The 25,562-nt window shown below is 34.1% G+C and overlaps 1 protein-coding gene across 2 annotated transcripts in view; it reads left to right on the plus strand.

Annotated features, from left to right (window-relative positions):
• The window catches only part of LOC136034758 (lysosome membrane protein 2-like), a 34,538-nt gene that overhangs the window by 3,918 nt on the left and 5,058 nt on the right, over window positions 1–25,562 (plus strand). Inside the window, exons 2-6 of one of the 2 annotated variants that reach the window (XM_065716144.1) lie at window positions 6,524–6,681; window positions 10,532–10,679; window positions 19,728–19,952; window positions 21,949–22,181; window positions 23,346–23,625. In XM_065716144.1, the coding sequence (XP_065572216.1) occupies window positions 6,524–6,681; window positions 10,532–10,679; window positions 19,728–19,952; window positions 21,949–22,181; window positions 23,346–23,625 (1,044 nt within the window). Of the gene's footprint in view, window positions 1–6,523; window positions 6,682–7,709; window positions 7,852–10,531; window positions 10,680–19,727; window positions 19,953–21,948; window positions 22,182–23,345; window positions 23,626–25,562 lie in introns of those variants that run through there. The other variant, XM_065716145.1, reaches the window with a different exon arrangement.

Below are 25,562 nucleotides of genomic sequence, written 5' to 3' on the forward strand. Positions count from 1 at the left end.
TGATTGTATGACTTTTAAGGGTTTTTTCCTTTTTTTGAAAATAAGGCAAATTTTCTCAGGCTCGTATTTTTTGATGGATAAGACTAAACTTGATGAAACTCCAGTTACTACAGTTTGTTACCCCGAACTGTTTGATCAAACAGTTCGTGGTAACGAACTGTAGTAAGGAGCGTCCCGGCTCAATAGTAACCAAAACTCTAAAAAATGGAATTTTGATATCAATAGCTACATCAAAAGAATTACATTTTAATTCTGATTTTAAATATATAAGTTTCATCAAGTTTAGTCCTACCCATCAAAAGTTACGAGCCTGAGAAAATTTGCGTTATTTTAGAAAATAGGGGAAAATAGCCCTTAAAAGTCATAGAATCTTAACGAAAATCACACCATCAGATTCAGCGTATCAGAGAACCCTACTGTAGAACTTTCAAGCTCCTATCTACAAAAATGTGGAATTTTGTATTTTTTGCCAGAAGGCAGATCATGGATGCGTGTTTATTTGTTTATTTGTTTTTTGTTGTTTTTTTTTTTTTTTTTTCTAGGGGTGATAGTATCGACCCAGTTGTCCTAGAATGTTGCGAGATGGTTCATTCTAACGGAAATAAAAAGTTATAGTGCCCTTTTTAATAGACCAAAAAAATTGGAGGGCACCTAGGCCCCCTCCCACGCTAATTATTTTCCCAAAGTCAACGGATAAAAATTCTGAGATAGCCATTTTATTCAACATAGTCGAAAAACCTTATAACAATGTCTTTGGGGACGACTTACTCCCCCACAGTCCCCGTGCGGGGGGCTACAAGTAACAAACTTTGACCAGGGCTTACGTATAGTAATGGTTATTGGAAAGCGCACAGGTGTTTTCAGGAGGATTTTTTGGTTGGGGGAGGGGTTGAGAAGAGGGGGATATGCTGGAAGAACTTTCCATCGAGAAATTTGTCATGGGGGAAGAAAATTTCCATGAAGGGAGCGCAGGATTTACTAGTATTATTTTAAAGAAAAAAACAATGAAAAAATAAATATGAAAAAGTTTTTTTAAGCTGAAAGTAAGGAGCATCATTAAAACTTAAAACGAACAGAAATTATTACCCATATAAGGGCTCACCTCCTCCTAATACATCGCTCTTTACGCTAAAGTATTTTTAGTAATTTCAACTATTTATTCAACGGCTTTTGTGATTCAGGGGTCATTCTTAATGAATTGTTACAAAATTTAAGCTTTAGTGTAAAGAGCGTGGTACTGACGAGGGGGCGAACCCCCTCATATATGTAATAAAAACATGAGAATACAAAAGTTCTTTACGTAAGCTAATTTATCAGTTACGTATATCTTTTACTAATAAAAAGATTCGTAAAAAATTAAAAGTTCTAGTTGCCTTTTTAATTAATTAAAAAATCGGAGGGCAACTAGGCTTCCTCTCCCGCTCTTTTTTTCTCAAAATCATTCGATCAAAATTATGAGAAAATCATTTAGCAAAAAAAAAAATAAATATGCAAATTTCGTTTTAATTATTCCTCTGCGGAGAGCCAAAATCATTGATTCAATACAAAATCATTGTATTGATTCAAAAACGTTCAGAAAATAGATAAAAAACAACAAGTTTTTAAACTGAAAGTAAGGAGCAACATTAAAACTTAGAACGAACAGAAATCACTTCGTATATGAAAGGGGCTGCTTCCTCATCAATGCCCCGCTCTTAACGCTAAAGTTTTTTACTGTTTTAAAAAGAAGAGTTGAGAGAAAGAGTCAAACTTTAGCGTAAAGAGCGGGGCGTTGATGAGGAAGCAGCCCCTTTCATATACGAAGTAATTACTGTTCGTTTTAATTTTTAATGTCGCTCCATACTTTCAGTTAAAAAAAACTTGTTTTTTTTATTTAATATATTACAAGAGTTTGATTCAGCTGATAGAAGAGCTTTAGCGAAGACCTACCAGAAGAATGGATAGAAGTGATTAGTGCTATATACGAGAATAACACTGTTACGGTTAAGGTAGGAAATGAGGTTTGTAGCTGGTTTCGTATTAAATCAGGAGTTTGTCAGGTTTGTCTTCAATCCCCATTCAATCCCCTTTCATATGCGAAGTAATTACTGTTCGTTTTAATTTTTAATGTCGCTCCTTACTTTCAGTTAAAAAAAACTTGTTTTTTTTATTTAATATATTACAAGAGTTTGATTCAGCTGATAGAAGAGCTTTAGCGAAGACCTACCAGAAGAATGCATAGAAGTGATTAGTGCTATATACGAGAATAACACTGTTACGGTTAAGGTAGGAAATGAGGTTTGTAGCTGGTTTCGTATTAAATCAGGAGTTTGTCAGGTTTGTCTTCAATCCCCATGTGTATGTATCATTTTGATGGACTTTGCCTTAAGGAGCATACGAAAGGTGATGGGAAAACATGGAATCAAATGGGGAAGAAAAAATTTTCTGGGCTTAGATTATGATGATGATTTAAGCATCCTAGATGAAGTGTGAGCAAAATGAATGTGTTTTTAGAGGTTTTGCGGGTTCATGATGCTAGAATAGGTTCAGAAATTAATGTGAAGAAGACTGAGTCGCCAAGGCTAGGAATAAGTGAAGATGAAAAGCGTTACGTTAGGTAACGAAAAAATCGATCAAGTGGACATTTTCACTTACCCAAGTGGTATCATATGGAACGACAATGGGAGCAGTTTAGATGTTAGAAGTAGAATAGCTACAGAATAGGCTCAGGGTGTTTTTTCATAGTTGAAAAAAGTTTGGAAGAATAGGAAGATAATTCTGAGAAGCAAGATTAGATTATTGGAAGCTACAGTGATAACAGTGGTCAAATATGGCTCTGAAACACGGGCACTCCAAAAAACGGAGGCAGCTTAGCAAGATGTTTTCCAGAGAAATTGCCTACGGATGGTTTTGGGTACCCGGCTGACTAGCCATATTTCAAACAGTAGACTTTATGACAGTAGTAGGTCTCAACGTGAGTTTTGTCACAGAGCAATGTACTTTAAGTTTAGTTATTTCCTTTTTTTTAATTAAACCCGATTGAACTGAAAAGTCTGGTTCAGTTCTGTTTTCTAGGGCTATAATTTAGAAAAGTTGAGACGGCTAGGGCAATATCTGCAAAGGAAGGATGACAGATTTCCAAAGATTGTCCTTTTCGGCCAACCCCCTAGGGCTAAACGATGGCATTCCATGGCATATTTTGTTGAACATATCAAAAAATAAAATGCCAGGGGACCTGGTTGCCCTCCAGTCACTTTCAGCTTATAGAAAGGGCACTTCAACTTCAAATTTTTAAACGAACGTTCCCCATCGGAGGTTTCTACGGTCATTCCTTCTACACGAAGTAGTCAGGGAAAATAGAAATAAATAAGACATGAAAGTCACGTGGGTATAGCAGCACTGCCTCTGAAAAGGCTTATAAGGAACGTTTTTTAAGAGATATTAGTTTTTTCTTTACTTGTGATAAAGGCTACACCATTTAACGTAGACGCATGACGAACTCATGGCTTTTCATGGGGATATATGATTTTCAATAGGGACACTTAAGCTAGCTCTCATTAGTTAGCTCGATCTGTTTTATTTTATATTTCTAAGGAACCAAAAAGTTGAAATCCGAAATAAAGATTAAAATAAATCGGTTTTAAAACGTATGAGAAACGGATTTAAGATATAAAAATATACAATATAAAATTCAGTTATAAAATCATTCGTTAGTTGTAAAATTTTATATTAAATCCAGCGGTTGCTATAACCGTTTTCATTGGACAACACAGGTTTAAAGCGGGACTTTTGTGGCTGTGTATTTTGAACGAACGACTTGACGGTTTTGACAGTTTCTTAGAATAGGTTTTTGTTGTTTTTTTTCCTTTTGTCGGTGCGTTTGGCGCTACTTGACTTAGTTTGCGTGAAGGGAAACATTTACAGTTTCTTAGAACAGGTTTGTTTGTTTCTTTCTTTTGTCAGTGGGTTTGCTGTTACTTTGCGTAGTTTCAATGAAAGGCAGATGGGAGGGCGACAACTCTTGACAAGAATTAACATTATTATCGTATTATTATTATTATTATTATTAATATTATAATTATTATTATTATTATTATTATTATTATTATTATTATTATTATTATTATTATTATTATTATTATTATTATTATTATTGTTATTATGGGTAGATTCATAAAACTGAGTCGAGGGTCAAGCGACAAACGCCCAGGGTCTCCTCACTCCCTCCTCCCTATATCGTACCGATAGCCTCTGCGCTATTGGTGCCCTCTTGGTCGTGGTATTTTAAATAGAGCTCCCCTATTTCTTTTTTCCCCAGTTTAGAAGAGCCCTCCTTGGTTGTATCGAGGTGTCCACCATTGTTTTCTCCATTCCTAGAGCCCAACCTGCAAGAATTAGACCGGCTTCAGCAAGTTATATTTGTCCTCAGAACAAAAGGTTCACCTCTACTCGCCCACCATTAGCCGCAAGGTGGGCTTGATTTTAGGAGCTGGCACTAACAAGAGAATTTCTTTCTTCCACCTCAGGATTCCTCCTCAGTGGATCGTTTCTTGCACCATGATTGGTGCTTCATATGTCCAGGCGTACTAAACCTCTGGACGTGATGACTGAAATCAGCAGTAGTTGGCCAATTTTTGTGCCCACTACTTTCAGGCTCACAACGAGAAGGTCGTCACCAGTACTCTTAGCACAAATACCACTAAAAAAATTAATGAAGGTGCTGCTTTAAATCTCTCGCTAAAAAGTGAATTGGACGCTGAAAGAGCACGGGTTGCTTGACAAATCCTTACTCCCAGTGAAGATGACTTGACTCTTATCTTTAACAGATAAGAATTTGAAGCCATCGAATTTCCTAACTAAAATCCCTCTCTAAGGTTCATTTGCCATTGAACGACGTTTTTTAACATATAAAAGTGTTTAATTGGGATTAAATTTTTTTTTTCACTGGCAAGGCTTACTGTTATGCAGTTCCTTAAAGATAATTTCCATTTGGCATTTTTTGCAAATCCGCAAACGTGCATCTTCTAGAGCCGAACAGTCTCCATTAGAATGATGCGGGGAAAACAGTGTTGAATAGTATATCACCATTGGGTGGATTCTACCTATGTACCAGTATGTTGATTCGCTGAAAGACCAGGGGCTTCTTGGAAAATTTTTACTCCCAGCGAAGATGATTTTTACTCTTTTCTTTAACAGCTAAGACTATCGAATTTGCTAACTAAAAAAACTCTCTAAGGTCCCTTTGCCATTGGACGACACTTTTTAACATATGAAAGCGTTTGGATTTGTTTTGCTATTTTTAGCAAATTTTTATTTGCTAATTTTTTTCATTTAAGCTATTTTTTTAGTTGTCAAGGCTGACTGTCAGGCATTTCCTTAAAGATAATCTCTATTTGCAATTTTCTTTAAATCTACAAACGTGCATTTTCTGAAGTTGGCCAGTTTCCATTGGAATGATGCGGGAAAAGCAGTGTCTATGGGATATCTCCATTTGGCCGATTCTGCCAATCTGCCAGCATGCCAATTCTGCCAGTATGCCGATTCTGCAACACTAGTGTGCTCCAATCGCCAAACTACTAGTAAGAATCCAGTTAAGGAGTAACCGTTGGAATCGAATGTGCAGATTTGTGTTGTGGAATTTCAGAATCTGGGAAATGAAGGCGCGCTTTCAAGCCACTTTTTCTGATAATCTGCCGAACTGGAAAAAGTAACACCCCAAATACTTTACATCTGTCTAACTCTGTTATAAACTGGATCCAAGCTTTTTTTGTAAAAATCGGTTTATATTTCAGAAGAAATATGCATTTTGATTCTTCATATGGCAAAAAACGCCAAATGGGAACTTGCTTTGAGACAAGTGGGGATTAAAGCTAGGTTCTGCAAAGAGTAGAATTTCACTTCGGCAGCCGAATTTTATGTCAAATGATGAAGGAATGCTTTTCTTTTTCCGAATCTTTGAGTTACTTCTCTTCCAGATCAGAATTTTAAAATTCGTTTGCCCACCTGCAAAATTTGGTTTCAAATATATAAAAAGCATCCAGTTTATACGGTGGTAAACAAACTATTGGTATACTTTCATAGATGAGTATTCAAGAAAAGAAATTCGAACAATTTTGATGGAAAATGAGGAGTGTTGCTTTCAATTAAACATGCCAGCCTAAATTCATATATCAAATTCGTGAAATAGATCTTGTTTGAAAAAATTTACAGTCTTTTATCATAACTAGGCTTAAACTTATAGCATATGTTTGCCAAGCATTAATCCAATTATTTCCTTTCATTTTCATGGATAAAGATTTCTCTTTTCTCTAAATTAGCATATTTCCAACCTTACGAGAGGTCAACTTAAGACTTCATAAGGTCCTAGCTTTAAAAAAGTTTTTTTTGTTTATCTTTTTTTTTTTAATCGACGACCCAGTTGAATCTGTTATATTTCTGCCTCTGAAACATCAGAGAAACATCTGAAATATAAATTGACCAGGAGTTTATTTTTTCAAAGAAAGTCACTTACAACCCTAGGTACAATTTCAAATTATAATTTCAGAAAGCACCGCTGAGACCCGGAACACCCACATGGGACTCATGGCTTAGTCCTCCAGTAGCCGTCTATTCAAATTTCACTTTTTTCAATGTTGAGAATCCAGAAGAAGTTCTTGCTGGAGGAAAACCTGTTTTAACCGAAAAAGGACCATATGTTTACAGGTACTTCAAATCAGAGAAAAAAATATTTAGTGCAATCAACGGAAGGCATGCTGTGTTTCTATTTGATTGGATTTTTAGGGACATTTCCCTATATAGGTGGCTATCTCCTAAAATAAATTAACGCGAGTGTGCCTATGCCAAATACTTTGTAGCTATAAAATTTGGACAGGAATTCTTTTTTCCAGCAATAGTTTTTAAATATCAAGTATATATATATATATATATATATATATATATATATATATATATATATATATATATATATATATATATATATATATATATATATATATATATATATATATATATATATATATATATATATATATATATATATATATATATGTGTGTGTGTGTGTGTGTGTGGATTGATTGGTTTATTGGGAAAATAATGGTAGGACTTTGGTTTACTTTATTCTCGATCCAAACCACAAAGTTGCAAAGCAAAAGAAAAAGAAGTGCCCGTGGTGAGAAATGAAAGATTCAGAGCATTTTTTGTTCGTTTTAGATTTATTCATTGCTCATATTTCATTAAAAAAACACATATTTCTTTTTAATCTAACAAAAACAAGAATTGGCTGTAGAATACAGAGAATTAAAGCACAACCCAGCTGCGTAGCGAAAGAAAAGTTCGGGAACAAGGCGCCTTCCCGTAAGATATGAAAAGTAGTATAAAACTTTCATCATTATAATATATATTGCTACAAAAGTATAATTATCTATAATCCTTTATAGTTATTAATAAAGTTTTATTATTATATAGTATTTCACTTTTAAAAGAGGCCTATTCACCTCCAGTCTCAATTCTTCTGGCTATAATAGTTATATAAAAGTTATATAATAGCTTATATTATAACTGTTATAAATATAACAGTTATATGGTCTTTGTTGCCTGACTGTTTAAAACAGATTGCATTAGCTTAAGTGCATATGGTTCTAAAATGAAAAAAAAATCGATAAAAATATGCTAGAGCCATTGGCAGATTTGATAAGAAAATCAAAGCCGAAAAATTTGTAACTGATCGTACTCTAGTTTCAGTTTATCTATTATCTAGTTACAATCAATTTAAAAAATGACTGTTTACATTAGCTTATCAAACTGGTCTTGGGTACTAGGGATGTAGATTTCTACTCCCAGCAACCACAACAATGAAAAAGGGCAGCAAAAGTGTAAGAACCAGATCTCTGTCCTTATTTCTAGTATCGAATAAATTTATCTCCTTTTTTACTTTAATTATAAACGTGTACTTAGCACTCTCATAAACAATGGATGTCTGTCTTGTAACACCTTTGTTCATCTTTTAGAATACTGAAGATTTAATACAGACACGAGTTCTGAATGACAAGTGTGATACAAATTGGCTTTGATAATTAATTTTGATTTACATAATATCTTATAGTAATCTTTATCTCCCCTTACGTTGAAATTACAAACAGTTTAAATAGTAAGAGAATCAAAACCTCAGAGAATCAAGAAGCTAAGTAAGTCAATGTCACCAAACCCTAGAAAAGTTTACCGACAATAATACTGCCGCTAAAGCACAGGTTGATACTATTAATTAATATTTTACTTATTATGAGCTAGCGTTCGTTCTTTATTATAAAATAAAACCAAAATTAATTTCAAAATTTTCAAGAATTTTTTTTAGTTTGAGTTAAAAAATTAAAATTACAACATAAATATTTTTACAATTTACATAATAACTTTAGCGATTCTGAATTGAAAACTAAAATAAAATTCATTTTGAAACTTCAGTTACTATGGGCTATAGGTCGTCCTTTGATGTTTCATCTTATCAAAAGATAAGCGTGTGTTCTATTATCATATATATAATTATTTATTAAAATACTCTAATAACTATTGGCTATAGTTCGTTGTTTAATATAACTCTTACTAGGCTGCTAGCTACCTACTGCTACTACAGTGTTGTAGAAAAATGCAGTTTTTCGTAAAAAAATTGATGTTATTTTTAAAATTGTTTTTGTTAAATACGAAAGGTTTTTAGAAACATCAATTTCCTTTCAAACCAGCCATTAAACAGCTATCTATGATTTTCCAGTGCCCTGCTAGCTGAGTAGAAAGAACGGAAAATAAGATGCCGTCGATACACAATATCGTAGTTCATACCACTTATTTTGTTTTTCAAGCCAATGTATTTTCGTCGTTATTCAAGCCAAGGCGCTGTAAGTTTCTTACATAGGGGTTTCGGACAAGGCGATTCTAATAGAATCGCCTATTTCTTGGAGTTGTGAGCGATTGTGTTTCTTAGTATTGGACGTGATTGCCTCTTGGTAGGTGGCTAGCCACCGCTGCGACCCCGAAAAGGGCGATATATGCTGTTTTGGTGGGAAATGAGTTACGCATGTTTCGTGGGTAAACTCAGAGCGAGGAATCGAATGATGCAGTCAGAGTTGTCATATCTTGTACCGTTACGAAGATATAAAAAAAGAGAAATGTGCCAGTTTTGACAAAAGAGGATTATCTTATGGAGCTACAATATGGGGAGCTACCTTTTTTCCGTTTCTTGGCTCTCAAACTTTTTTCTCTTTTTTGGCTCTCCTGAAAAGTTACAAAAAATGATGTATTTCGCCCTTTTAATTATCACAGCCCATATGTTATACGTGCTCTACGTTCCCTGATTTTTCAGTAAAATACAGATAATGGTCTGTGAAACTCACAGTGGAGGGAGGGTTTGAGGATGATTAGTTCCCCTTTTGTGTGTATATTCTATTCCGTAAAAGTTTTAATCTGTTTTGATGTCTTACAATTCGGTTTATGTGTCTCTGACAATTTTCCAAATGTAAAAACAATATAAAAGATTAGCAGTGAAGGGTGATGGGTGATTCAAATAATGTAGATCTGAACATTCGGATTTAAGACCATGAATTCAAAAAAAAAACAGAGACAAAGGTCAATGTAACCTATATAATGTCGTTAAACATGTGTTTTGCACGCAATCTATTGTCAAAAAAGACTTGACATTTTTCTAGCTTAGCCTCTTTATGTGCTAAGTGCAATGGTTTCCTTAGTTTATTTCTTTAGATATATTAAAACAGTAATATTAATAATATTTCTAGAAAGAAAAACTCTCCTAAAAAGCGTCGAAGATGAGCACGAGTGTGTGTTTATCTGTCTATTTACTCTTACCGTCAATTTGCAGCTAAACTGTTGAAACTTGAAGCATGGAATTTTTTCTGACTAATTTCTGTGCTATGAGCGACGTATTAAATCCAAGATTCTGTTAAAAAAAAAAAAAAAAAAAAAAAAAAAAAAATGCAAAGCCCTAAATGCCTGGAGTCTTTTTTGTCAGGACCGAAGGTCCTAGACTTTCATTGTCGAGGGCCAGAGGTCCAACCGAATGAAGAGAGGCAAGGGACGAAATAAACCCGTGGTCTGAGTTCTCACTGCAATATTATAGTTTCCTTTGATGATTGCAAAATAATTTGATAAGAAGAAACATAACGCTATTTCCACTATAGGAAGAAGGCGGTAAGATAGATAGTCGAGGGCCAGAGGTCCAACCGAATGAAAAGAGGCAAGAGACGAAATGGGCCTGTGGTCTGAGTTTTCACTGCAATATTATAGTCTCCTTTGACGATTGCAAAATAATTTGATAAGAAGCATAGTATAACGCTATTTTCACTATAGGAAGAAGGCGATAAGATAGATAGAACAAATGTTGCATAATTCTTTTCTGAGTAAACATTGCTAAACTAGAAATGTCTGTATTACTTATCCACTTTTGTTTGTTTGTTTTTTGTTTTTTTTTAAGATTGGTATGTGGCTGTGAGGCCACAGAGAAATATCAGAATAACAGAGAACTTCTAAAGTTGGAAATTTTTTATAAAGGGAATATAAAAAAAGAGAAGTTATGGAAGCTGAGACCCCCCAGGGAACAATTATCTATAGAGAAGTATTCACTTACGAGTTTGACGAGGAAAAATCTCACCCTTTGAAAGATTCAGATAAAGTTACTGTAGTGAACCCTGTGGCAGCGGTAAGTACAATTATACTATATATTAAAACAACAAAATAAGCAATTGAATGAGTAAGACGAAAATATTTTTTCGTTTTACAAAAAGTATACTTCCTTATCAGCATTTTAATAACTGTAATGTGTCTAGATGCCCTACTTGTGAGCAGCGTTGCCAACGGTTTGAAGTGAAGTGTACCATTTTCCCTAGTAGAATTGTACCGCAAGAGGATAATTTGTACCAAATACATACCAAAATGTAAAGGGAAATTTGTATTGTACCAAAAAAAAACAAATTTACCGCATCGTATCAGGGCCTCTAGATTTTACCCAAAACAGCACAATTGTACCTTGTTGACAACACAGATTGAGAACATCTTATCAAATATGATTCCCAACAAAATTGCAGGAAATTACTACTACTTGTCGTCATTGTTTTAGCTTCGACCTCCTTTCGAGCCAAGAGCCTCAAACCTATACTTATCCATCCCCTCTCTTCCGTCTTTAATGGCATCCAAGATAAAACTATTTATATCTTTGTCCTGAACAGTGTTTACCAACCTCCAATTTGAATGAACATGTTTTAAAGCGTTTCTTTATAAAAAAATCAATTGTATTAGCTGAAGTAGTTTGATGCATGATGGTTTTATTATTTCAAGTTTGATTGATCTACTTTAAATATTGAACACAGACAGTCTCTTTCTTTTTTTAACTGATTTCAAATTAAATAACTATATTTTTCTATCCACTAACAACGTTTCTTTTGTGTTTGTTGCTTTCTGTCTCTGTTTATTTGTCAATACAGAAACGTTTCCGGTAACTTTGCCATTAGCACAGGAGACAATTACACCCACTAGCTTGCATTTCTAGTGGAAGTCGTACGATCTTTAAAACATGTTTCTTTATGTGGGTAAAAATTTTTTTATCTCTACTGTATGAGCACAATACATCATTGCAATACAATTTTGTTTATTTATTTGTTTGCTAGTACGAATTTTTTTATGGCCATGGCACATCCTCACAAGCTGTACTTATGTTGGTGTGTTGTTTTTTTTCTTTAATATCTTCCTGTTTTTCATAATTCCAAAATAAGAAATTAAATTTAAAAAAGAAATCATAAGTGGTTAAAAATAATATGATGTGATATGACAATTAGTACAGATTAAAGGAGAAATATAAAGTCAAAGTTTATGTATGCGTTTAGAGGGGGGTAGTCGGTTTGGACACATATCCTCACAGTTTTTTTTTTGGGTTGGTATGAGTTGAACCCTGAACTCCATAGTTAGACTGATGCTGACCCTTGCCAAACCTACTAGGGCTGACGAGAGATGTGCATTAAGAGCTAGTTTATTTAAGCTAATTTTGTTGATATTATATTGCGTATATTATATCATGCGCAATTTGCTTCACAGATGCGAAGCAAAAATTTTTGTTAGCTTTAAGTTTCAATGTCGCTCTTTACTTTCCTAAAAAAGAATTGTGTTTTAATTAAAAGAATGAAAGCATGGCTGTTCATACATATACTAAGTTTCACTATATGTTTTGCCTTTTGAGTCTTATTAAGCTATGACTAAGCAAGCATGTGCACTTGTAAGAAGAAGATAGAACACCTAGAAGGAATTACCTTACTGAATAAGATTGAATGCTCAAGAGGTGTTATTTATATCTTTAGGGATAATTTCATTCAAAATATAGAGATATAGTGTAAGGTAGGCACTCTCTGATTACTTTGCTTATGCTACAGAAATCAAATAGAAAAAAAAGAAGGAATATACCATTTGATTCCCATTAATGCTCTTAACGAATTTACTAATGAAAACCATTGTAATTGTATGCCAGTCTCCATCAATGGGGCTAGATATAACTCTATACTATATAAAAACGTTCGTTTTTTGGTTTTTGTTTTCAAATTGTCACTATTTTGTATTTTAACCAACTATTAAGAAAAACAATTTTACAGTTTGCAAAGGCATCAAAGTCATGATAGTTTTGCACAGACGTGGAGGGGTAGGATGAAGTGAAAATCAAAACAACTGGAAGCAGTGAAACTTAAACTGAAAATCAATAAAAAAGAAATTTTCTGCGTGTATTGAAGTAAGGATTTTGTTCCTATAAGCCTAGAAGTTCAAAAGAGGGAACAAACTGCCTTGGGTTAGTGTGTGGTATATAACAGAAATTAGGTAAAAGAAATATAGGAGAGGTCGAAGTTGAACCGAACAAAATTAGGGGATCACAAATATCTTGTTTGTTTATGAATGGAGAACGGAAGTTTGATCTTCTCTATATACCTTTTAGAATAAGGAATACTTGAGATTTTTTTAGATTTTTTGTTCTTCAAATTCCCTCAAAATCTGCATTTATATTTTTGGTCAAAAGGTCCAAACCAACCCCACCTGGCTAGAAAAACCTTGTTTGTAAACCATAAAATCAAAACCTCACTATCCTTCTGGTACAAATTCAGGATTTCTGGTCCAGTTTCTAATACTCCTAATAAAAGGACATATACATTGACAATACACATGATAACTAGTCAAAAGTAGAAACACTTCTGTATTAAACAAACGAGATTTGTTGACCATGCTGGCCACCTTATCATATAACCAACCACTGTTTGCTGTTAACTCTCACAAAAAAAACTTGAAGTCAGTTTGCATTTGGAACTAATTGACAGATGGTGCATATAAGTATCAGGCTTCCCTAATTCAAAAGGCGCCTCATACATATATGTTGCATTTTTTAGGTCTGTTCTAGTTGGCTGGCTTTGCTCAGCAATTTCTAATAGCCTGATCAAACATTTTTCCTTATGATAACCTTATCATCTTCTTGAAGGAAAATTAGATTTTCCTTTCGCAAAGTAAAACATCTTATCAACCTAATAGGTTCGAGTTGAAAAAGATTGAACTCAAAAATCTTCCCATCATTTCAGCAAAAGCCTTATAGGAATCCTCTCTCGCTTTAAGAATTTCATCAAAATCCTACGTAGCTGATCAAACATCAAATGGAATGACACTAATATCATTCACTCTGCTACGTGGCATTGTTGTCTTGCTGAGTAATACTACATTTGTCAGTCCGATTAAATTGCGATTTTAGTGAAGATTGTGATGTAGTGTAGCCTAGTAGCTTAATTACGGTAAAATTAGTTTTTGCAGTTGGGTCCTCCTCAATAGTTGGAACTGGATCCTCCTCAATAGTTGGAAATCTTCTGAAACTGGGATCTAGGTTATGACCTAAGACGAGAAACTAGACTTAGAAATCTTAGAAATTTGAACAATTCACAAGTAATCAGATGTTACGGATAACGAAAAGAAAACGCCTCACAAGGACGGCTCTGAATCTCAAGCTCACTTTAAGAAGCATATGACCGACCAAATAGACGTACTTCCAAGTAGAGAGAGATTATCAAACGCAATATGGGAATTAGCATAATTTACCAAATTTCCAAGAATGATAAGGTTTTGCTAACTTATAAAACAGAAAGCAGGATCACGTGAGAAGAATGTATAAGAAAAAAACTCACGATTTTCACAATTAAAACAAGGAATTTTGACCAAAACATCAATGACGAACTCGGCCTTTAATTAAGTTACATTTACAAAAGTCAAATTTTTAAAATAAGTTATTAAAGAAACAAATACCTAAAGACAAGGCTCACAAAAAAACGGCAAATTCTATGAAAGAAATTCTTTCATATTTATGATATTTGTGGGTGTTTTGCAAAAAAAGTATGAGGCTACGTGCTATGCACCCAGCTTAGTCTTCCAGAAGCGGCTTACTTGTATTGTGCAATTCCTCACCTTCTAGTTCTAAGCCTCCTTTTCCAAAGGGTATTGCTAGTTTAATTTATGTTTCATACCTCTCGTGACCCGCAATACAACAGTCATTTATTTTGAAAATGGCAGGTCATGCACTTTTTTTGCCAAGATTCAGTTATTTTTTCTTACTTTACGCTGTTGGCGTCCGTTTGTAAATTCAGTAAAAGCAACTGACGTTTTATGTTGGCGAACTTACAGCATATATTGCCAAGATATTTGACATTAAATATTAAATAGTAATTACGATGTTTGTCAATTGTTGGATATCTGGACAGCTGGCAGAACATACGTAAAAGTCCAATGTGACTACTGAAATCGTGTGTATCAGTCCTATTTTGTCACCGTAGAGCATAAGTGGAATATTTGACATCTTTAGGGGTTTTCTTCCTTGCTTTTAAACCTCGCTTTTGTCATATTTAGATTTGCTCTTCTTTACACTCAAGAATCATCATTACACTCAATCTACACGTTTTCTTCTGATAGGACACATCTGAATTTAAAATTCAGATTTGGGAAAAAAAAACTTCATAGAAACTTTTCTGGGTAATCTTGACAGGAAAAAAATTACAATTTACTGGTATATGCCGTATGTTTCCAGTATAAAAGTATAAAGCAAAATCGTGTAATTTTCGGAAGGTGTATTTAGAACAGTGTGAATTTTTGTGCCGAAACATCAACAAGAACAAAAAAGAAAATCATCACAATAATCAAAATTTGTTGAAAGAACTAATGAAAGCAGACTGGTCGTTTAATATATGTTGATACTAATTCCTAAAAGTCTTAGTATTTCTTTTTTCTATTCTATAATTAAAAAAGAAAACTGTTTAAAGTATATTCTGTTTTCAGTAAAGTATAAATGATGCTTTGGTCTTTAGAAGGCTTAGGAGGTGGTAGCCCTACTCCTGCTTGTGTTAATTTCTGCTTGTTATGGGTTTGAGATCGTTATTCATATTAATTTATGCAGATTTCAGTATCCAACTACAGTAGCATCTATCATGTTTGGTTTCATGGGATTATTGATTTTGATTTTCGTTCTTTTTAGATATTAGTTACTCATTGATTAGGTTTTAATCTGCCCCTTTACTTTGTTTTGGAAAACATATGTTATAATTTTTCTTAATCAATTTCTATTTGTTTTACATGACATTGTTTTATTATTTGTTTATATTTTGATATTTGTGAGGCACGTATTTTCGAAAACCACACTGCCTTTCCATGACTTACAAGTAACATTTCAATAGGGACAAACCCTTTTATTATGCAGCTGAGGACGGCAACTCTGTATGCGACCGAAATATTCAGAGATTTTGTTATTGTTTTCACTGTCTAATAAAAGTATTTGTCCCTAAAGACCTGTTGTTTGTACGATATTTGTGAGGGTTTTTTCTCGGTTTTAGCTGAAAATCTACCAAAGATTGTAATTTAAATTTTAGACAAAAGCTAAATAATTCGGCCAAAATTTGTGAAAAATTGTAGTTTTTTATAATGTCATCCTGGTCCCGATTCTGTAAGTACCCTTGACTACACTTGAACCTTAATCCACCATTTTATTTAATAATTTTCAGGTTATTTTGTTGTAACCGAGTGTTTGCTTAATTAAGTGGATGTCAAGTTAATTCATTAAAAAAATTCGTTTTGCTAATTGAAAGGAAACAATTAAATAACAAATTAGACGTAACGAGTGCGTCCAGATTCTTTCTTTAATTTTTGTCTTAATTGAGATTCCCTTTGTCCTGAAAATCTCCCTGAGCTTTCGACGTGACTTGAAACTTCAAAGAAAATCGGAGCAAGAAAAAATTCGAATTTATCACACTATGAATCACTATAAAAGCATTTTTTTTCAAAAATTATTGTTCTGGTTAAGGCTCTGGTTAGAGAAAAATAATGTCTCTGGGCCATTTTGGGATTGACGAAGGAATATAAACTACTATTTTTTGTTGTTGTTTTTTAAATATATGTTTTACCTCTTAGGTCTGCTTGCCCAAATCTGCATGTTTTGTAAGTTACTAGCCGATAAGAGAAAAAAAGAATTTGGGCCAATTCTTGACGTCACAAAAAATCAAGAATTTTTTTCCTAGTTTTTTTCTTCATTGAAGCCCTCTTGTGTCTCTCTGAATCCTAAAGGTCTTCTGGAAAAAAAAAATGTTGGCCCTGTTTGAAGTTTCGATTATAAATGCAACGAATCTTCAAAATATTTTGTTTACATTAAGCTTTGCTGGCCCCAGTCTATATGGACTGTAAGTTACAAACCTATCTGAGAAAAATAATTAGGGATAAAATATGAGACCCTATTTCTGTACGTTCTAAATCTTTCAGTATTTTGTCAGGAATGATTAAAGACATTCCAATTCCTGTAACTGGGTTGAATAAAAGTATTACTAATACTTGCTAATAGAGGAAAAGTTTTTGGGCCTGTTTTTGGGCGAAACATATTGTTTTAAGTTTTTCTTTTCATGAGTATTCTCTTAACCCAGTAGCTTAGGGCTACTGATATAAGTTTCGAGCTATTTCTTTAATTTATTTTATCAGTCTTAGCTTTTTGGAAGCTATGGTCTATTGTGTAGTTGCCGAAGCCAGGCCGAAAATAGGCGGCGCTCCGTCGAAAATATGTCACCGCCCTGCCGCCGCAAATGCTTTGGCGGGCCGGCATGCTGCCAATACTGTCGACGACGGTGCACCAAATATTTCTAGCGCCAAATTATTTTCTGAGATTATTGAGAAGAAAATATAAGGCATTTAAACAACAAGCCTGACAAATACCTACAAAATATAAGGTAAAATCCACTATTCAATTGTACTTGCTAAAACTTTGGATCCTTCTCAAAATGATTTAAGTTTACTCATCTACTGTGGACTTGAGATTCTCTCTCAGTAGTTTTTGTCCTCTTCACTACTATGCTATAATTTCTAGTTATTCTAGTATATTCCTCCCTCTAGTATATTCCTCTGCCATCAAGAACGAGAAAGCAAGATAAGTTAGTTCCCGTTAAAGCAAGAACAAACCGATATGGTAATTCTTTCGTCCCGGTTTTCGTCAAAATGTATAATAAGTGTTAATATTTATAATTTTATTTATATTTACAAGTGTAGCTTGATTTTGTATATGTTGTAAAGAAACACAAATCAGCAACAGCTGTCAAGTTTTTACTATTAAACCTGTCTACTACTCTACTACCACATGTCTTCTTAATAAATATTCTCTTCTTTTGATTGAATAAATATATGTAAAATCTTCACCAAACTCCTAAGATCACAAGCATTCAGCCTGCCGACCCATGCTATGGGTAACATAGGCTAACGAGCTAAGACGCACACATACATACATACATACATATATATATATATATATATATATATATATATATATATATTTATATATATATATGTATATATATGTATGTATGTATGTATATTTGATTTCCATTTATTATTAGTTTCATATTAGTTTTAATCCACCCTTAGCTTTTACACCAAAGTTTAACTTCGCATTTACAATACTTCAAAACTGAAAAAAAGCCCCTGAAAAAAATCCTCTTAATATTTTTTTAAACGGAGGAATCAATGCCATATTATCCCTTTCATCATGCTGTTCATCCTCACTGCCTTGGTGTCATCTGATCAAGCAGCCCCCTTTTCTTTGATGTATGATCATGAATAAAAAGGAAATTTGCAGTTGCTATTCATGTGAGAAAGCCTGAGACCCACATTCCCACAACTGATTAGGGTAGCTGATCCACTGACAGTACCTGACATTACAGAATTTCCTTTAGCCGCAGGTTGTTACGTGTATATTTTAAGAGGAGGATTCGCTGGTAAAATATGATACCCCGTAACATATAGTGTCAAAAACCCATAATCCCCTGGACCAGGTCAAAAAACAAAATTAAAAAAAAAAACTAACCAAATAGGATCTTATCAAAATAAGTGGATTTAAATAAAAAGCCGCCTAATAGTGTAATATAAATATAATCTTTGACTTCAAGAAGATACTTCATAATAGTTGGAGAGTAAAATTCCATTTACAGCCTAATCACATTCATATTTTCTGAAGAGATACTCCGCCTGAAGAGATACTAGAAATTTAATCCTCTCTCCATATTAATAGGAAGAACCTCTCACGAGAATTTGGCCCTAAAACCACAAATTTGAGAGTTTCTGGTATTCTTTCCCCAAAGAAAGGAAATGCACAGACTTTCCCAGCTTTCCCAAAATTTGTGTTCAATAATGCAATAGTGGATAACAGTCTTCGTGTTCAGTCTTCAGTCTTCGTGACGAAAAGGGTAGATGTCAATGCCTTTCCAGTCCAAAAGTTTATTATCTCGGTTTTTGAAAACTCTGATTAAGAAATATCAAGGAAAACGGTTAAATTCTGCAACTTGTAATTTAGCCCTCTTCTCCCATTTTTGCCGTTTATTTTGTTCCCCACAAAGTTTAGCCGTTGGAAAATAATTCATTGAACAAATAATGGACTGTAGACATAAAAAATAACAGACATTTTTTACATATTTTATTTTTGCCTTTTTGCTGCATTTAGCTCCCTCAAAATTAAATAAAAATAAGGATTATGTTCAAGGAAAGGCAGATTTTTCTTTCGTTTAATGTATTACAAGCAATATTTAGAGGTTTTTAAGACTTTGACCTCTATTTGTTCCTCCCCTCACCATAGGGACCGTGTGTTCAAACAAAAAATTAGGTATAGAGCTTGTTCTGCAAAATATAAACTTTTGAAGGCTCAATTCTACCAGTTAGAGGCACCCTATTACTAATATTATACCGTGTTGTTAGTTAGATGATCTATTGTTTTGCAGTCAATTAAATGTCCAATTTCAATCTTGAATTTATTTAATGAACTTGTCTTTTTTTATTTATCAAAGTATTAGCCCAGATGTTATAACTTATTGTTTTGTCCTTATTTGCATAATCTTTTATATTTTTTTGTCATTTAACATTTCAATTCAACAGCACTCATTTACCCTACTTCGGTTTTCTACCCTATCGATTTCGCTTTATGAATGAGTGGTTCAATCTTACTGAATAGAATGAATAAGATGGCGCAGCATGTCTTCCAGATATATAAAGGTCGTATCCGTTCTACTTTATAGCAGCCAACAAGGGGAAGGAATATAAGACTTATTACCATAGTCAAAGCAGAAGCTTTCAGCGGAGTGTGAAGGAAGAAGGCTTTCCAGTATGTTAACAATGAGTTACCCATTATTGCAACAAATCTCTTGTAATACTTAAGGATTTATTTTTACAGGCAATCGGTGGCAAAATGGAAGGACAAAAAAAGGGTAACCCCTGGATTTTCTCATTTTTAGAAGATGCTTTAACTGACTATGATGATGGTGCGTTTATAACAGAAACAGTCCGGAACCTTCTTGAAGATGGATATGACAGTGCAGGACTTAAGGCTTTAAAAGAAACAGGCATTCCTGTGCCAGCTACTCGATTCGAGGGATTGCTTTTGAAAAGAAATATTGGGGTAAATCGTGAGATTTTTTATTTTTTGCTAAGTAATTTAGACCTAATGCCCTATATATTCAAAAGACTTTGTTCCCAAAATTTTGTTATGTTTTTACAAAAGTATTAGAAGAGGCTGAGGTACCAAAGCATATGAAAGAATTAAAATGCAAACAATTATCGGAGAAAGACTTTTATTAGAAACCAGTAATACATTACTGGTTTCGATAATAATGTAACAAGCATCGGAGGAAGAATTTTTAAGCTCTGTTTTCTTATGTGTTGGAGGCTCAATGTTAATTTTGGACTAGATTTTGCTACAAAGTTAGTATTTAGTGTTTTATTGTTGGGAATTGTTCTTATACGTGTGCGTAAATTAACAAGCAAACAAAATACAGCCCCTTCTCAACTTTTTTTTATGCTAAAATGCGAAAAAAACTTTAAAAGTCGAGAAAATTTGGTTTAATTCCTAAAAGGCTGAATTTGGATTATTTTTCTTGCATTTTGCTGGATAATTTTGCAGGTATTAAAAATGTTTCCAAGAAAATGTACAGAACATTTAACTGAAGAACTGTTAAAACGGGGATAAAAATTGGTTGTTCTATAGAAAACTGTGTAGTCTGGGATTTAATATCTGTTAAAAAGAGCTATTGACTTGACACTAAAAAAGGTTAGTTTACCCTAAAGGGTTTGCAAAAACCATAAAAAGTTTTAAAAGCCTCATTAAATGAACATACTTGATTTAATCTAGGTAGAAACTAATTATCTTACTGCCCATTTAACATGCATATAGCTAGTTATCATTTATTTTGTTTATGTTTAGTTGAGTCTTTGGGGAGCAAAGTGTTCAAAAGCATTCACTATGGAACGTTTAAAAGATGCATTACTCGAAACCTGATTTTCACTGACATTGCCTATTTTTGGAAAGGGAGGGGGCTGTGTCTGTGAAATGATATTTTGGTATGTACGTTTTGAAAATAGTATTTTTACAAAGAACAAGCGATACTCTGTAATGGACGACACGATCATCATTCATTTATTTTCTGTGGCTCAGGAAAACTGTTACCAATTACTTGTTCGTTGATTTGCAATCACCAATGTGTGAACATGTTATTTTCATTTTAAGATGCTCTTTTGAGTATGGTCCTATTTTCACTTTTGGCATTCCTGGATTCAACCTCAAGAAAGAACTTCTCAGTCCAATAAATATCCAGTAGTGTATAAGCATATCTAAACATCTTCATTGATGTAACCATGTAGTTCTGTTCATCTTCATTCATCTTTCTTAAGTGGGGAGTAACAGATTCTAATGCACAATAACAATCTATGCATAGAGTGTTTCAATTTCGCAAAAAATAAGCATAAATTCTCTAGTAGAGCTATAAGGCAAAGCAACTTTCATGTAGTCTTACATCATGGAAATGATCGAATTGGCAAATGAGGTCAGAGGGATGGTCATTTGCCAAAACTGTTTGCTTGTACAAAGCGCTTACCGTGTTATAGTGATGTAAGTGTACATCATGGGTGCCTTCAAGGGAGAAAACTAGGGCAGACCACCCACCCTGCTCTCCCTAGAAATTTTTTTGGGACAACTTGATCTTCTTAAACAATTTTGCTGGATCCAAAACGCATTGATAATGATTATTTTTAGCAAAACCTAAAGAGAGCTCATACCTTTGGCCATAACATTTAACAAAACACATGCAAACCTAGAATTCCGTTTTTGAACCATTGCCTTATTTGTATCGTGCAATAAATAAGGACAGAAAGTTGTAAGTCATGGTCTAATTACATAACCTTTTTGTATTTATTAGTTTTTTATAGATAAAATGTAGCCTGGTTTTCTTATGTGTCAAAATAATTTAAAATTCGTCACCATATTAATTCATCATTGACACTGTTAAAAAGAATCGTGATTTTTTTTCTTTTCACTGAAAAGAAACATTCTATTCAATTTCTACAGTTACCTAAACAAATTTTGTCAGTTATATTCAACCAGCCTGCTAATTTTCTTACAGAAAAACGAGAGCTATCAAGGAGTCATTGAAATAGACAATGGTTCCAACGGATACAGTAAACTTGGTAGGTTTGTTTCCTGGAATGGAGAAAGGGAACTCGATATTTGGCCAGAAAGAGATGAAAGTAACTCTTGCAATCAAATAAATGGAACTGATGGAACCCTGTTTGGCCCATATACAGTTAAACCCGACCCAAGTGAAAAACTGTATGTCTTCATCCCAGACCTTTGCAGGTAAGTTTGTAAAGCCTGGATAATTCCAATGCTAATGTTCCATAGGTTTTATTCTTCTTTTATTCTTATCTTTTGGTGCAGTTTTTGAAAAAAAACTAAACTTGCAACTACAGAATTTTAAACCTTGAAGGACCATAACTTCTTTAACTTTCATTCCATGGACCATGGAACTTGTAATAGTCATTTTCCCCCTGTATTAATTCACTCAAATATATATATTTTTTTTGTAAGTTCTACATTTCAATGCCCTCAACAAAGCTAAACTCAATATTCTTCTCAATAATTTTGAATCAATTTCATATCCCCATTTCTAAACAGTCATGGACCACGGTAATATCAAATAACAGTCAGTTTTTTCAGTGTGCGAATTTAAACATTGCATTTATATAGTAATTCAATAGTCTTTTTATTTTTTGACTTCAGTAATTATTATTCCGTTTTTTTTTTAGATACATCATTGTCACACAGCGCCATAAAAGACACTGACATCTGAAACAGGTTCTGCGGCTCTAAAAGGGCCCTGCCTTTGAGCCCTAAATCACCATTTATAGAATTATTAAACCTTTCATTTTAGAGAGTCATATCATAAACCAATCATGGCCAAGGACTTCAGCTTACAGGATAAGCTAAGTTCTAACAAATTTCGTCTTTAGAATACCTGAAGTCTGATTTGTTTCTGTGACGTGATACTAGTATGCCTCATAGTCAAAGTTCTTTCTATAGAATCAAGTCTGCCCAATTTATCGTCTTATTTTATTCCCCAGTTCTATCTGAGACATCCTCATTGTCTGACCATGATCATTAAAATAACTGTGGTAAAGAGTAATATATATCTTCAGGGTCAAACACTAAACGACCACATTTACGTAGCATCCTATTTCGCGTCAGTGAGTATTTCGGCCTCTTTGTCGCATTCATATTGGATAGATACAGGGAGGTATTTAGTTATATATTGTAGTGAGTTGCTTAAAATTAGTAAATGATTGTTAAGTTAATCTACATTTTCCTCAAAATAATACCACCAAATTATCATCTGAATTGACAGATGTGACACCATATAATAAAAGTAAACCTTAAAACATAACAAATATGAGTACAATTAAAAACTCTTGCATTTTAAAAGTATTCTAGAATGTTTTGATAACAGTCGTTATATCACTGTAGGTCCCTCTTTCTGAGATACGAGCGAGATACGGTCCACTATGGCATTACTACCCTCAGATATACTGTCCCTTACGAAGCTGTAGCGGGTCCAAGCGATAATCCTGGGTCAGAATGTTTTTGTCCGAACCAGTTTGAACTGGAAGAGTGTGATATACGCACAGCCATTATGCCAAAAGATAGATGTCAGCCTGGATCACCAGTGATAATGTCAACTCCTCATTTTTACCTTACAAACTGGGAGGAATTATTTAATGACTTTGATGGACTATCACCAGAAAAGGTAAGATTCGATTGTTTAGTGTAGGGATTTTGTCTTTAATGTCACAAAAGAACTGATGTAAACTTCTTTTCTATGAAAGATTTAAAGGTTTTATCAGGCATTGAATATATGGTTTCAGGCTGGCTGTGTGACTCGCTATGGGCGAAGAAACTTTACTTAATGTTTTAAGTTTTGGAAGATTACCTTTGGGCTGAATAATTATCTATGAGCTTTTCTTTGTCGAGGCCAGTTTACAATTTTACAAAAATGGGTAACATCATGCAAGATGTTTAGTTCGATGTACAGTTCGTAGGTAAATTTTGAATCTCTGAAACATTGCTCTTTTCTTTGCCATCATTAAGGGTTTGCTATTCGCAGTTCCGGTTTAATTTGCTCTAAGCAGTTTGTTATCTCTACACTCTTGCTTTCACCGAATTTTATTTACAATTTCAAGCAATTTCGTTTTCCTTCTGAAGAGATTTTGTATTAATCCCACAACTTAATTTGATTTGCAAAGTTGTTTAAGAAACTTGTTACCGTAGAAACTTGTTACCGTTATGCAAATATTACCGTTCTATAAACTTGGTACCGTTATAAGTGGGACGGTCCACTTATAACGGACTTTGATCTACTAGATACGCTTTGTCATGGTAATAGTACAATCACTGCAAACTGCGCTCTTTGATGTTTCAATTCAGTCGCTGCTGATTTCTTTGATAAAGATGCATGATTTTTGTACTTTCTTTGTTCTTAAGTATTATATACAGTATTACCTGGCATGTCAAACTACTTAACAATATCATTTTTTTTTTTTGTATTTGCGAGCACTATACTTGTAGAGAGCACTTTTGAGAAAAACACGATTACAGATTTGAAAGATACCTTTCAAACACTCAATAGTCGAGTAAATAGAATTATATCAGCTAATTTGTTCTTTGGTCAGTAATGGCAGTGATAAATAAGCAGGGTAGGATAATTTGGCTCTCAGGAAAAGTGCTGGTATATCAACTAAGATAAAACTGAATTTTCTGTTGCAAAGCAAAATTGTCGTACAGATTAGCCATATAGACCATAAGAAAGGATGGAAAAGTAAAAAATTAAAAGATCGAAACTGGGAGTAACAACTCAGATATCGGTTTGTTGCCCGTGTACTCTCCCGTTATTATTAGGATTTGGACAGTAATTGACTTACTTACTTAGACTTAGGTCCTCCCACGCCTGAGGGCGCATAAGGCAGCAACAGTGGTTCGCCACGACGACCTGTCCTGAGCCTTCGACCAAAGCTCCTCCATCGAAGACCTCGCCAGCTTCGCCTCCTTCTCTAACATCCTGCCAACTGTCATTTTGGGTCTCCCTGACTTGCAGAGGCCGGGGGGTATCCAACACCATATGTCATGAGGTAGCCTTCCATCACCCATTCGCACCATGTGCCCCCAATACATCCATCGTCGCTTTCTAATGGTATCAAGGATGGGGGTATGATTTGTTATGGTATAAATCTCATCATTTCTTATTCTCTCAGTCCAATGTATATTCAAAATATATCTTAAGCAGTTATTATCGAATGCCCATAGTCGTTTTCCTAGTTGCGCAGTGATACTCCCAAGTTTCACAACCATATGTAAGGACGGAGAGGACATTGCTATTATAAATTCTGAGTTTTAGCTTCTGGGAATATTTACTATTTCTCCAAACATTTCTGATACAATTGAAGGCAGAGCCAGCCAATGCTATTCGGCACAAAATTTCTCTTTCAGGATTGGCATCTTGCGTAAGAATGCTGCCTAGATATTTGAACTCACTCACTACTTCAATTTCCTCATTGTTGACCAAAAGTCCCTCAGGTAAGTCAGGAATGACTGCATTTGACATTGATTTAGTCTTGTTAGCGTTTATGGAGAGTCCAACAGCATTTGCCACATGCTCAAGTTCATTTATATTGTGTTGTATATCTTCTG

Source organism: Artemia franciscana, chromosome 13 (assembly GCF_032884065.1).
Source record: "Artemia franciscana chromosome 13, ASM3288406v1, whole genome shotgun sequence".
NCBI classification, from domain to species: domain Eukaryota; kingdom Metazoa; phylum Arthropoda; class Branchiopoda; order Anostraca; family Artemiidae; genus Artemia; species Artemia franciscana.